The sequence below is a fragment of the Lolium rigidum genome, chromosome 7 (assembly GCF_022539505.1).
Source record: "Lolium rigidum isolate FL_2022 chromosome 7, APGP_CSIRO_Lrig_0.1, whole genome shotgun sequence".
NCBI lineage: Eukaryota > Viridiplantae > Streptophyta > Magnoliopsida > Poales > Poaceae > Lolium > Lolium rigidum.
The window spans coordinates 173,053,152-173,066,441 of record NC_061514.1 but is presented as its reverse complement, the minus strand read 5'-3'; the positions used below and the strand labels follow the sequence as shown (position 1 = coordinate 173,066,441).

General features: G+C 47.9%; 1 protein-coding gene across 2 annotated transcripts; it reads right to left on the bottom strand.

Annotated features, from left to right (window-relative positions):
* Positions 1-4,443: 4,443 nt before the first annotated feature.
* On the bottom strand, positions 4,444-10,642 carry LOC124675013 (DDRGK domain-containing protein 1). 2 transcript variants are annotated; one of them, XM_047211074.1, is made up of 8 exons: positions 10,383-10,642; positions 10,172-10,265; positions 9,969-10,081; positions 9,407-9,520; positions 9,166-9,327; positions 8,776-8,832; positions 4,996-5,032; positions 4,444-4,854 (listed from the first exon to the last, which is right to left on the bottom strand). In XM_047211074.1, the coding sequence occupies exons 1-8, from the start codon at positions 10,524-10,526 to the stop codon at positions 4,610-4,612; spliced, it is 966 nt and encodes a 321-aa protein (XP_047067030.1). In that variant the 5' UTR covers positions 10,527-10,642; the 3' UTR covers positions 4,444-4,609. The 2 variants fall into 2 exon arrangements, with proteins under 2 accessions (XP_047067030.1, XP_047067031.1); XM_047211075.1 differs by having other exon boundaries at positions 9,969-10,075.
* Between the last annotated feature and the right edge of the window lie 2,648 nt (positions 10,643-13,290).

Here is a 13,290-nt window from a genome sequence, read left to right as displayed (position 1 = left end):
CTCTTACTAGTTTCCGCCTAGACACTTGGGGGATACTGGGAGGTACCTTGCGTTTGACGAGGAGTTGTTCGAGGAATTCTCCGATCTCCTTTTTGCGATTTTGAATCTCGGAAGATTCAATATCAGCTTTGCCCTAGGCATTATTAAGCATGGATTTTAGCAGGTCTTGTTCAAGCTCCCACTTCTCCATTTCCGTGAGCTTGTTAAAGAACTTGTGAGAATATGCCTTTGGAGTGGAGAAAAGGTCGAAGGGATCACCAAAGTTTTTCAGAAATCCGACGACATCCTTAGCCGTAGCTTCAGCCTTTTTAGATGAGTTGACTTCCGCCTCCTCTTGACCTTGGACTTGGGGCTCCTCCGGAGCAGGTCGCTTCGCACCGGAGCTGCTTCCGCCTCCTTTCCTGCTGCTCACTGGGATAACTTACACTTGAGCGTCGGCAAGAAGATCAGGGGAAGGTTGAGCTTTGGGCGGAGATGGTTGGGGAGCAGGGTTGGAGAAGCTTGGCGGAGCTGGGGTGATGGGGCTGACAGCCGGAGATGTCTTCGTATATTTTGTGATGGGCTTCTAGACGTTGGCCCGCGAGGTGGTGGTCTTCTGGTTCCTACAACAAGTAAAGAAAATATATAAGTAAAGAAACTTCACAACTTGAAGTATGCGTTTCCGAACACTTACGTGGCTCCGGGGAGCAGCGGGCGTGACCCTTTCCCTGCTGTCGCCAGCAGTTTGATGCGTTCGCGCTCCGCCTTCTTGGAGTCGAGGCGCGGAGGTGGTTTGGTCTTAGCCTTCTTGGCGGAGGCCTCGCCGCTGGCTCCGGCATCAGAGCCGGAAGCTTTGGTGCGGGGACGCTTTGTCGCGCGAGGGGCAGCTTTTTCGGAGTTGTCTAATCCCCCTCATCACCGTCCTCCGGATCCTCCTCCACCTTTTCGGCAGGTTGACGGAAAATAAGTCTAAAACTGTCCTACGCCAAAGAATTGAGCTGTAGAGAAAATATGGAAAATGTTAGGACATTTCAAGTATGAGAAGCAAAATGGCTAAGTGTGAGAACTCACCGGAGGGCACTTGTTGTTGATATAGATATCCTTGTTAATTTCCGGGACCTCCTGGCCCAGTCCGATCTTCACGAGTGCCCGGATCCTATTGTTCAGAGAATCCGTTGGCAAGTTGTCGCGGGTCACTCGCAGTTGGTCGTCGACCCCGGAGTATTCGCGGATCAGCCGCTTATTGTATTTGAGCGGCTGGATCCGGCGCGTGAACCAGCTTAGGGTCAAGTCCATTCCGGTTAAACCATCGTGGACTAACCAAGATATCCTCCGAGCAGCCTTGTCCAGTTCCGGATACTGGGCAAGGGCGGGGATAAAACTCCAGCTGGCCAACTCCTCTGGAGGATTGTTGACGAACGCGGGGAGGCCGTTGTGAACGCCCGGAACTGGCACGTTCTTCAAGCAGAACCATCCAGCACAGCATTCCAGTACCGGACAGACTCGTGGGAAGCAAGAGCTGGATATATCCGTTGAGTCCGTATCATGAATGTCATGCTTCCGCAGTTGACCATGACTTTATCCTTGGTCTCCTTCTTGATCCGGTAAAAGAATTGCCAAAGACGAATGTCTGGTCGGATTCCAAGATGACCTTCGCAAAGGGTCACGAAGTTTGAGAGGAGGAGAAATGAATTGGGACAAATATTATGTGGCTGGAGGCCGTAAGTGCTGAGCACTAATAGAAAGAATTCAGAGGGGGGGAGAGACATGCCGCGCTCCACCCAGGCTTTGGTGAAGACGCGTTCGTCGGGCTCCGGGTTTGGAGTACTAGAGTCTTTCTCGAAACTCCAGGTATCCGGAGCGATGAAGCCCTCTTTGGAGAATGCCTTGAGCTCCGAGTCAGTGACCTCACAAGGCCACCACTGGCCCTTCTCGCCTTCACGGATCCGAGATTTCGAACCCTTCTTTTGTTCCACTTCCAGCACTTTGGCTGCCATCCTTGCTTGCCCTTCTATCTCCGCCTGGATCTCTTCTAAAGTTGTGATCCGACCGAGGGCGTTGCTGGAAGAGGCGGAGAAAGGTTGAGCTAATCTGATATCGGAAATGTTGGGCGGAAGGAATGCTAAAGGCTCAATGAACTTTGGTTCTGTAGAGTTTGGTTGTGGGCTACTCGGAGAGCTATCGGTAAACCTAGGTGAGCTAGTGGACATATTTCCGACTGCATGCATATGGTGAAACGTTTAAGTAATCGGATCTAGCTAGTTTGTCTTCTACAAGTCAGGCGAACTTACCGGCAATGGTGTGGCGGTTCCCCGTGACGCCGGCGAGGGTGAAAGTCGCGGAAGTGGCGCGCAAACCTCCGGCGACACCACGAAACGGCGGCGGAGGCGATTTCCCGATCAACCGTGAGCAGCTCGGGTCGAGGGAAGCCTTGGAGCAGCGGCGCTTGAAGTTCTCCGGGGAGCAGCTCGCCGGAAGTGAGATTTACCGGGCATCGCTGGCGCGAGGAGGAAGATGAAGTGGTGAGGGCGGTGAAATAATGGAAGTGACCGAGCGCGCGGGAGTATTTATAGACCTCGCGCTGAGATTCGTGTGTCGGATCCTACGGTGGGAACGGAACGGTCGCACCGTTGGATAACCGCCACGTGTCCTAGGTAAAAAAACGGTGAAATGGACGCAGTGGTAACTCAACTAGCGCCTCCGAAATTTCCGAAAATTTGGCGCGGGAAAAGCGGAAGTTGTACGCGGTATGGGCGAGAAATCTGCTAAGTTACCGTTATAGAAGGACAAATGGTTTCCGATTGAATGAAGTGGGAAACGAAGAAGTTTTGGAAGCTCTTCAAGATTCTCTTCAGATCCGGGTAAAGTGAAGTCGGAAGAATGATGAGTCTCGGAGAACTTCGGGGGCTACTGTTGTGGGTATACTTTATGGGTATATCAACGGTATGGCCTAGATCCGACAAGCCCGGGTGGCCCACAGACGGTGATGGTGGCATATGGCCCATCGGACGGCCCAGTTGTTGTAGATCAAGATGGATGAAGTCCAGCCCAGGAACAGGAGCCGGATCTTAACCGACCTATGAAGATAGTCGGATCCGTGAAGGCCCATGAAGTATCCGGATCCAGTACGGCGCATAAGGAAAGGTGGATCCTTGACGTGCACGGCAATGTAATATTCCGTACTTAGGCATCTTGTATTCCGGCTAGGACTCTCCATGTAACCCTAGATCCGAGCGTCTTTATAAGCCAGATCCCGGGAGCCCTATAGGCACAACCACAACTCATTGTAACAACGTGAAAGCGCCCAGATAATTCCAGACAAGCAGCATTAGGCCTTGTCATCGTGCAGGTGTTCCGAAGCTGAGTAAATCACGTACCACCGTCCCGGGGACTCTCCGCCCAATGGCCCCAACTTCTTCTTCCCTCCATGAGGATCCCTCCGCTGGAGTACCATCGAATAGGCAACGACAGCCGAGGTGGAGCAGCTATGGCCCGACGATCGCCGTCGCCTGCGCCCTCCTCGTCTTCGCAGGAGGAACGCCGCTTCGAGTTCATCCTCCGCATCGACGACGACCCCCTCGGCATCAAGCGGCTCCCGGACAAGTTCACCGAGTTCGTCGATGACGTCGAGCCGGCCCAGTTGCAGCTACGGGAGGCCAGCTGCAACTTCTGTCGGTGGCCTATCGAGGTCTTGTTCGACGGGCAGGGCAAGATGTATCTGCACACGGGGTGGGACAAGTTCGCCCGCGACCTCGCGCTCGAGCCTGGCTGCCAGCTCACCTTCCTCTATGAGGGGGACGACGAGATGAGCGTCAAGGTCTTCGACGATACAGCATGTCGTAGGCACTACCACACCGGCGAGTCCGGTTCGGACACCGATAGTTAAAACTGTTAGAGTGTTCTTGTTTGCAGCGAATATGGCCACGAGCCAATTGAAGCCACTAGTGGCGGGTTCTGTATGTTCTTACTCGAAAGGATAAACGGGGCTATAATTACCAGCTGGATTTTCCAGTTTGGGTGATTGCATGTGCCCAAAAGTGTTCTTTCTTGGCAGCAAACATACGGAACCAACACACTAGTTAGGTTTCCTTATTTTCCAATGTTTTAATTTGTGTCAACCATGGTTCAAACTATGTATTAGTTTGTGTAAACCATGTTCTCAATTATGTAATAGTTTGAGCCAATATTATTTTGTGTAATGTTTGAAACTATGTTTATAAATGTAGTAGAGGAAAAAAACAAAAAAATGCGTCTTACCGCTGAAGCCACCCCACGCACAGACAAAAACAGTCATTTTCGCATCCGCCAGGCGACGCAAACGGACGCGCGAGGATAATTTGGACGTTTGAAATGCGTCGCCCCGTTGGAGATGCCCTTACCAACGCATTGCATTTTCTTGTTCATAAACAAAGCTACGTGACTATGCCAGTTCCCAGTAGTTAGTTGGGTCCTTAAACTTAAGAGTACAAGGCCAAACAGGGCAATATATGAAAACTTTCATAATATACTACCATCAGCACTAGTTTAGTCAACCAAGGTTAGCATCAACTTCGACATCACTAACAAAGACACCTGACCTCGCGCATACAGTAAAGGGGTATGTGCTATGTTGCTTGGACAATAATCTCGATCACGAGCTCTCAGCGGGGATCTGGGTCTGCGCCTGCGGGGGCCCGCTTTCATCTTGATGATGGCTCTCATCATTCTCCTCGTACACAGGCTTTGGCTCCAGATCGATGAATTGGTTCGAGTTGTTGGCCAAATGTGATATGCTCACCCTCCCGTGTTTCCTGATGTAATCTGCAACAGCCTGCATCTCCTCGATGGATATGTATATGAACTTCCCACGATCATCCATCACGCCAGATAATCTATCTGTGGAAACCAAAACAAGCCTATCAGTCCAACTGGCTGCTCAGTCAGTAAGATATCCAGAGAAAATAAGGCCATGAAACAGATTCATTGATTAGAAGTTGGAATAACGCAACAGTAACAGAAGCCGTAGAAGTAACATACCCATGCCTTCAAGTGTAATAATTCGGTTGATACAGTCCTGAAGGATATAGGAAAAATAATAATCAGAATGCAAGCAAACATGACGCCTTTACAAGGATGATTTTCATGGTCCTATAGTATATAACATATAAGGGATGGGAATATATTTCCCAAGAGGTGGAGGAATATTTCCCAGGTGAAAAGAGAATTAGGCCCCACTTGGTTCGTCGGATTGAAGTCCAAAACCAGCATTTCACTTGGTCCGTGAAAATATTCTGCAGCAGCCAACGAAACCTACCTGGATTGGCGTTTTGGTGTACCCACTCCCACTGTTTCCCACTGTAACGAGCGGTAAAACTCATGGACCAAGTGACATCCGTGTTTTCAGCCTGTCAAATCCTGCGTGCACGAGGAATCTGGCCCGGAAATAATCACTGTCCGCAAACTAGTCAGACTTGCCAAGCGGGGCCTTCGGGTATTTCTCTCTTTTTTTTATGGTAACGGGTATTTCTCTTGAAAGGACATTCTAGGTCCAATTCAGGATCACGTCCAGAAATACTTAGGCGCTCTGAATACAAATAGCTTGTCAAGAGCCATTCATGATACTGAATAGTCAGCTCTACAAGCAGCAGAGTAGATAATTTGATAGATGAAATATGCTGATGTAACATACTGAGATAGAAAGGGGTAAGGTATTTAGGCTTTAATGTTTCAAGGAACTAACACTCCACAGTTTTGATCTGCAAAATCAACTAGCTACAGATGCTTTAGGAGAGCTGGAAGCACAAAGCCAGCACTGTGATAAGCATATGTTGTCCAAGGGGATGTATCAACAAGAATCCAGAAACTGGAAACAAAATAAGATGCTGGCTTCACAGGGTCATTTTACTATTCTAGTCCAACCCTCGCAAGATTTTCTACTAAGCTATGGTTTTAGTGGTTCCTCAGATAAGATGTTAGTATAAACCCAAACTATGCCTCTTACCTCATAGGACAAGCTAGAAGGCACAATGCAAGTACCATCATTGTTGCCTGAGTTGTGATTAGAATTTGTAATGCCTCATATGAATCGGACACGCTAGAAGGCACACATTTCTGATTAGTGAATTGGAGATCGGTTGGCGAACCCACTGTTTCCGATACAAAATATACTAGGTTCAAGATCTCTAGCCGCAAAAAATCATAGATTAACTACATTATATCGTTAGGCTGCATGTGATTCATGGCTCACTGCGCCAGCGAGATGGGACTCCCATCTCGTTCCGGACGAGCTCCGGTTCACGAATCACACATCGTTTGATAGGCTGGGTTGCATCGGGTGGCAACCAATGACACTTTGATTGGTTGGTCGCATGGTTTTCCTAGCCTCACCTATATGGCAACATGGTAATCTTACCTCACCTATCACAAGACCACCATGGCACCGCCGTTCACAAGCTTCGGCACGTCGGCTATGGCACCGCCGGACACGCCGGTCAAAAGCATCACCACGTCGCCGACCACAAAGACGAACACCACCGTGACACCGTCGGTGACGCCGGTCACAAGCATCACCATGTCGCCGACCACGAAGACGAACACCACCAGGACACCGCCGGTCATGCCGGTCACAAGCATGGGCACGTCGCCGACCACGAAGACGAACACCACCATGACACCGTCGGTCACGCCGGTCACAAGCATCACCATGTCGCCGACCACGAAGACGAACACCACGAGACACCGCTGGTCATGCCGGTCACAAGCATGGGCACGTCCCGACCACGAAGACGAACACCACCATGACACCATCGGACATGCCGGCCACAAGCATCACCATGTCGCCGACCACGAAGACAAACACCACCAGGACACCGCCGGTCACGCCGGTCACAAGCATGGGCACATCGCCGACCACGAAGACGAACATCACCATGACACCGTCGGTCACAGCACGTCGCCGACCACGAAGACGAACACCACCATGACTCCACCACCATGGATTATCAGCTCTCACTTCTTACCTATCATCACCACATCGCCGTCCATGAAGATGGAGAGCGAGAAGTTGAGCAAAAGTAGTCCAAACCTTACTCACACATACAGATTACAGTATACTTGTGAGTCATTTATCTATCGGTGTAACACCGAAACAAAAACTTGTCAACATGAAAGTCATGCGGAATGGTGAGGTGAATCTACTCCTCAAAAGAAATTTCAAACGGTTGAGCGTGTGCGACGGATTTGGCAAAATTAGCTTAAAACTTCGTACACGAAATTGATGATTTACGACCGACGAAACTCGAAACCGATTGTGGGAATTGGTACGTACCATCGACACGCATCTTTTTCGTGTACAGCTTATTTCGATTCGGACTATGTTTTTGTTGATTTGAGAGAGGGTGTGTGGAGTAGTGTAAGGGAGAGTGAGCGTAAGCAACACCTCGTGCAACCGTTGCATCAGTGGAGCCAAAGTGGCGCGAGAACGGGCCTGGCCCTGGAGAAACTGCCGATTCGGGCGTTCCTCCAGATGCGGCAAAACACTGCTTTGAGAACCGTGCGATGCAACAACGCGGCGGCCGCAACCAAACGGCCCGTTCCACGTTCCAGCCCATGCAAAAGGGCCTCACAGCCTACCAAACGCGCCCTAAGCTGCTGTCTCGCTGCTTGGTTGTCCCAATAGCTCACCTCTGCAGATCCAAGCAATCACATCGAGAGAAGATGACGCTGCCGCCTAGATATGTCCTCCACCTCCTGCTAGCCGAAGTCCCCGGCTATAGCATCCCTCCGCCATAAGAAGCACCGCCTCCAAACTTGCTTTTGCTCTGCGGTGCCCGGCAGCTCATGCTCCTGATTGATGCCAGACAGAGAGGAGCCTGTCCTCCGTGCGTGCATCCACAGAAAACAAGAGGAGCAGCTGATGCGCGCCAACAACAGGCCAGCTACCAGGTTTTCACCACCGTCGATGTTCTGACGGGGATGGTCCTAACGCCTGGTAGAGCGATTTCGTTTTGTCTCTTGAAATAAACAACTCAGAGTGCGAAATCCGACATAACTGAGGCGATTTTGAACCCACCATCTAGATTGATTGATCTAGATCAGGATTTGAGGCTCATTCTAGCGAATCCAGGAACTATGAGTACTATTACAATTTTACAAATACACATATAACAAATTTGAAGAAAAACAGAGCAATCTAAGGAAAATAAATTCTTGGAAAAAAAGACTCAACATATCTCAGAATATGCATCTCGTTTCCCCAGTGATGAGGACGGTAGGACGCATACTACAGTTCCGAAATATTACCTCCGTTTCAAAATATAGATTTCTAAAAAGGCTTATATTTTGGAATGGAGTTAGTATCACTTTAGCACTTCCACAGCCAGTTAGTAGCATTAAGAACGATTAGTGGGTTAGCGGTAATCAGCAATCGATTTCCACCCTTTCATCACTCCCTAAGGACTTACCCTCATTGATAATGGTCAAAACATGGTGGATCAGTATTCTGTAAGCTGCCATCTTCAACCGGCATAACCCTGACATCGCCTTCCTTATTAGCACTATCGGAGCTGAGGCAAGATTGTGAGCTACAAAAGGAGCCACTGGCCTTGATGTCACGACTGGAGGAACTTCGCGCTTAGATGGGGGGGGGGGGGGGTTTGGGTTGTGCGTGTTTGGTCTATTCATACAACCGGGTGTGCATGAACAGCCTTACTGTTCTAGCAGTAAACAAATGTGCATCAATTACGTATATAAATAACTAACCCCAAATTACCAAGTGTCTATACCTAACCCTCTGATGTAAAACAGCTCTAAAATTACCTGGGTTCGCATTCCAAACTCTCCAGCAAGGTCCTCTAGCGGAACACACTTCTGCTTCTGTAAAGTACCGGAAAAATTCACAGAAAATGTTGTCAATTTGCATAGACAAGGCGATCTCACCACTGCAACATAATCAAGACAATGATAAGAGAAGCACACATTCTTCAAAAGTTTAGCGTCATAATAATTTCAACACACAAGGGAGATAGTTTGTTCCACCACCATCTTTAACAGATAAATTAACCTCAGTTATATAAAATACATCAGGTTCAGTATGTATTGCATTCATGATGTCAAAAGTAAGATGTTGATTTCCTCAAATAACAAATCATTAATAGGCGCTAGAAAGCAACACGAGAATACATCCACACGGGGGAAAAAGCAATGCACCTTGATGTACTCCACAAAATTGTGGAGCAGGCCCTGGCCATCATCTTGTGTCTCGCTTTCAGTTGTCCCTTCAGCATCAACTGAAAATGCCTCTTTCCATTTCTCAAATTCCAGAGCAGCAGCCTCCTCTTCCTTGGCTTTCCGTGCCAGTGCTTGTTGTTCCTAAAGAAATAAGCAACTTAACATAAGAACTCAACATATAACAGCATCAAACAGAATAATAAGTTAAACAGACTCTAACCAATAATCTCTCTTGGGCCTCACGCTCCTCATCCTTCTTCCTTCTCATTGCATCATAACGATCTTGTTTAGCTTTCCTTGAATCAACTGGTGGTGGCGGCGCTTCATCATCATCCTTGCAAGAGATAACGGTGTAATCATGTAAGTAAACAAACAGAAGAAAATTGACTTCCATGCCATACTCTACCATGAGATGAACCATCAAATTAGCAATAGCTCATGTTTTAAAAGAAGAAGGCATACTCTCTTTACTGCATAAAATCAGAGATATCTTAAAGAAAAGGAATTACCGACTCAACAAAGAGCAGAATCATTTTCAGTCACTGTTACACAAAGAAACTAGTCTTTAAGATGATAAGAATTATGCTGACTAGCTAGTGTCTGGCGAGAGTTGAAAGCACAATGTAATACACTGACATTGTAGATGAACTATTAATATATGCTCGTGTAGCTAAGTTGGAGGATTTTACTAATATTAATCTCGTAAAATTAAAGCAATGTTCCTAGTTTTTAAGTACAACTTCTCGCACTATAAAAGAAAACAGCATGACACTTCGACCAACCTGACGCTGCTCCTCTCTCTCTTGCCTTTTCTTCTCCTTCTTCTTGGAGCGTCTGCGGACATTGTTATTCTCCTGGACGTCCTCCTCGTCAGTCTCACCCTCGTCATCTGCAACCGCACACCGGAAAATCAACAGGACGAAGCTAGTGTTAAAACGAATTGGGCGACGCTGAAGAAGAAAGTACGAGCTTCAGGGTGCACTACCATCACGGCTGGTGGATGCTGCCGAAGAGCTCGCCGCTGCGGGCCTCCTACGCATGCGGCGCGCTGCAGCGCCGCCACGCACCACCCGTTCACCCTGTAGCGTACGAGATGCACAAGGGATAGTCAGCTAACTCAAGCGGTGGAAGGGATTGGGCGGATAACGTGGATCGGAGCGATGGAAAGCAACATAAGGTAGGGGGGAGGGGGGCACCTCTAGTGGCTGAGGCGGGAGGCGGTGGTTGTCGCCGGCAGCGGTGGCGGCATCGGAGCGGCGGCGCCAGAGGAGGAGGGGGAAGATGGCGAAGACTATCAGCGCGCACACGACGGCGGCCAAGATCCCGCCGGCGTCGTCCATCTCCGTCGCTTCGATCTTCCTCTCCAAACCCTCGATTTGGCTTTCGTTCCACAGACCAATTTGGTAGGGCTTTCCAGAAGGAATCGAATTGGGGACGGGACGACAACGCGAACTCCTCGACTGATTCAGAGTTCAGATGGACGGTCCAGATTAGAGTAAATATAAATTACACAAAGCTCCCACTTTTCTTTTTAGAAACGAAAGCTACCACATTTGAGGCAACGATCACAGCTTCTTACCAACATTGGCAATTATATCACATAAATACCACTCCTGGAGCATGTCGCAACAGCTGGCACAGAGACTCGTGTGATAGCATTTTAACCCTCGTGGGCCCATTGCTAGACGCTGACTAGGATGGATGGTCGTTCTTGAGCCGTTAATGCTCCAGAGGGCTAAGAGTGAGCGGTTCAAAACAAACCAAATCGGCTCAGTCTCTCCCACCATCTTCCTCTCGCTCTCGTCGCTTTGATTCGTCTGTCACTGTCGCATCGCCGCGCTGCGGCATCTCAGCCATCACCATGGAGAGAGCAGCCAGGAAAGCCTGCTCTTAGAGTTCGACGAGGGTCACAACCTTAGTCATCGTCCATCGGTACGTGCAGGGGTTAGGGTTAGGGTTTGAGTTGTTAGATTTGGGAATTTTCCCCCTGGAGCTTCGATTCGTCCAATGTATGTTTAAATATTATTGCCTTTGTCTTGCTTTAGATCCTAGAAACCATGTCAGACCCGGACTACACCTGGTCTGATGACATCGATTTGAGGTGCAAACATGACATGCCCATGTACAAATATGTTTGCTTCGAAGGAGAAAACAAATGGAGAAAATTTCTAGGCTGTGGATGTAAGGTAGGTTAATTGCATTGTGTAGATACTTCAGCTACTCCATGGTTAATTTAGCTACTTAGTTTTTTAATTTTATCTAGCATTGCATATAGCATTTAGCTAGATAGTGCTTGACATTGCTTTTGTATGCTTGGTATTGGGGCTTATATTTAGCTAGTGCTTGACATTGCTTCTGCCCATGTCCAGGTCTGCTTGTATGTTGGATATCATGCTTCATATTTAGACTCTGTAGTTGTTCTACTACACGGTGATGCAGTAGTTCTTGGGGAGAAAATGCAATTCTTCTCTCCTTTTATCTCAGATGTAGTCATGTAGAAAGGACATGCCTTCTTTAGGCAGTCCGCAATAATTCTGACATTGGAGTTTTTGTGATAGTGGAAATTTCTACTTTATGCTATATGCAAATTAATCAATTGATCTCTGAATTGCTCCACATTTATAAAGAACATGTGTAGCGAAAATTACTCATGTGCTTGCAGCCTTTTGTCATTATACCAGATCCTATATGGTCTTTTCTTTGCTTTGCCCTTTCTCCCTTGAGGTGGAACCATTGATAAAGGTTCAAACCCATCATTATCATCATAGTAAGACCAGGGCATTTCTCTTCATCATCAGATGGTATGAAGCCCGGTCCATCATCAATGACCACACTAGAATGGGACCTGTCATTGGGTCCTTTTCTCTTAACACGGAGCTTGGATTTCTTCTCAGGTACATGCACACGTTCAACATGTACTTCAGCAGCTGGTTCATCTGCACTTATAAAGAGATATTCAATTTATGTATCACCTTCACAATGTGTCATCGGATCCTCTCTCTGCTTTCTCATCTCCTCCACAATCTCATCAACTTCAGCATGTTCCTTCATCCTCATTTCTTCACAATTAGAAAAGTCTCTCATGTCAAACTCTGCATCATATGAGCCCATATATGCATCATCATCATTGTCTCACAGTGCTATTGCCTTTCCTTTCTGAATATTCGAGCTATCTTGGATGCAAACAGCTGGATTATTACTAGCAACTTGGCTAGTAAAAACCTGACCATCAGCATCCAAGGCATACACATGGGGAGGAATAAAATCATCGACAATTGGAGCTGAATAATTAATAAGGCATGATGCATTATCCCCTACTATGCTACCTTGTTCTGTAGTTTTATTTTGCTTACAAACACCATCTCTGCCCCTCTTAACAATCGGTTTAACACTTTTGTTGAATCAAAGTGCAATAACAGTTCATAGATTTTAACATTATTCTCAACCAACTGCATTTTCCCACCCTTTTTGCACTACACTAAATCACCAAATCCATAGCCCGAGTCTGAGTCATATTGCAATGATATTCATGTAAGTAATATCATCATGCCCAATTTTCCTCTCAAGATTACCCATTCCATCAAAATTAATTCTGACGTCCCAAACTTCAGGGTCCAAACTACAAAGCAATTGAAACAACCCCGATTGAGTACCCCAAATCGGTAACCCTAAACCTGATTTGGTTCTGCACCTAGGGGTTACTCATCTCCGCCTAGGCTGCTTGTCCACCGCGCGCTCGTCGTCGGGTTCTCCACCCAGATCTAGGTGAGCATCTGCGCCGCCGGCCGACATGGCCACATCTAACCAACACTCGCATTGGCAACACTAGATCCACAGTTCACACCTCCCAGCACCACCACTAAGGCCGCCACTCTCGCCATCGCTGCCATATGCCGGTGTCGCCACCTCCTCCATCTCCGACAACTCGAGCAAGAACTGGGGGGAATGAGTGAGGCTCTGGTTCTGACCGGTCGGAATTGAACTGTCTTAGCCCTCTCAAGCGTTAACGGCTCGGCAAAGGCCGTCCGTCCTAGTCAACACCTCACACTGGCCCGTGAGGGTTAAAACTCTATCACACGAGTCTCTACGTCATATGTTGCGACA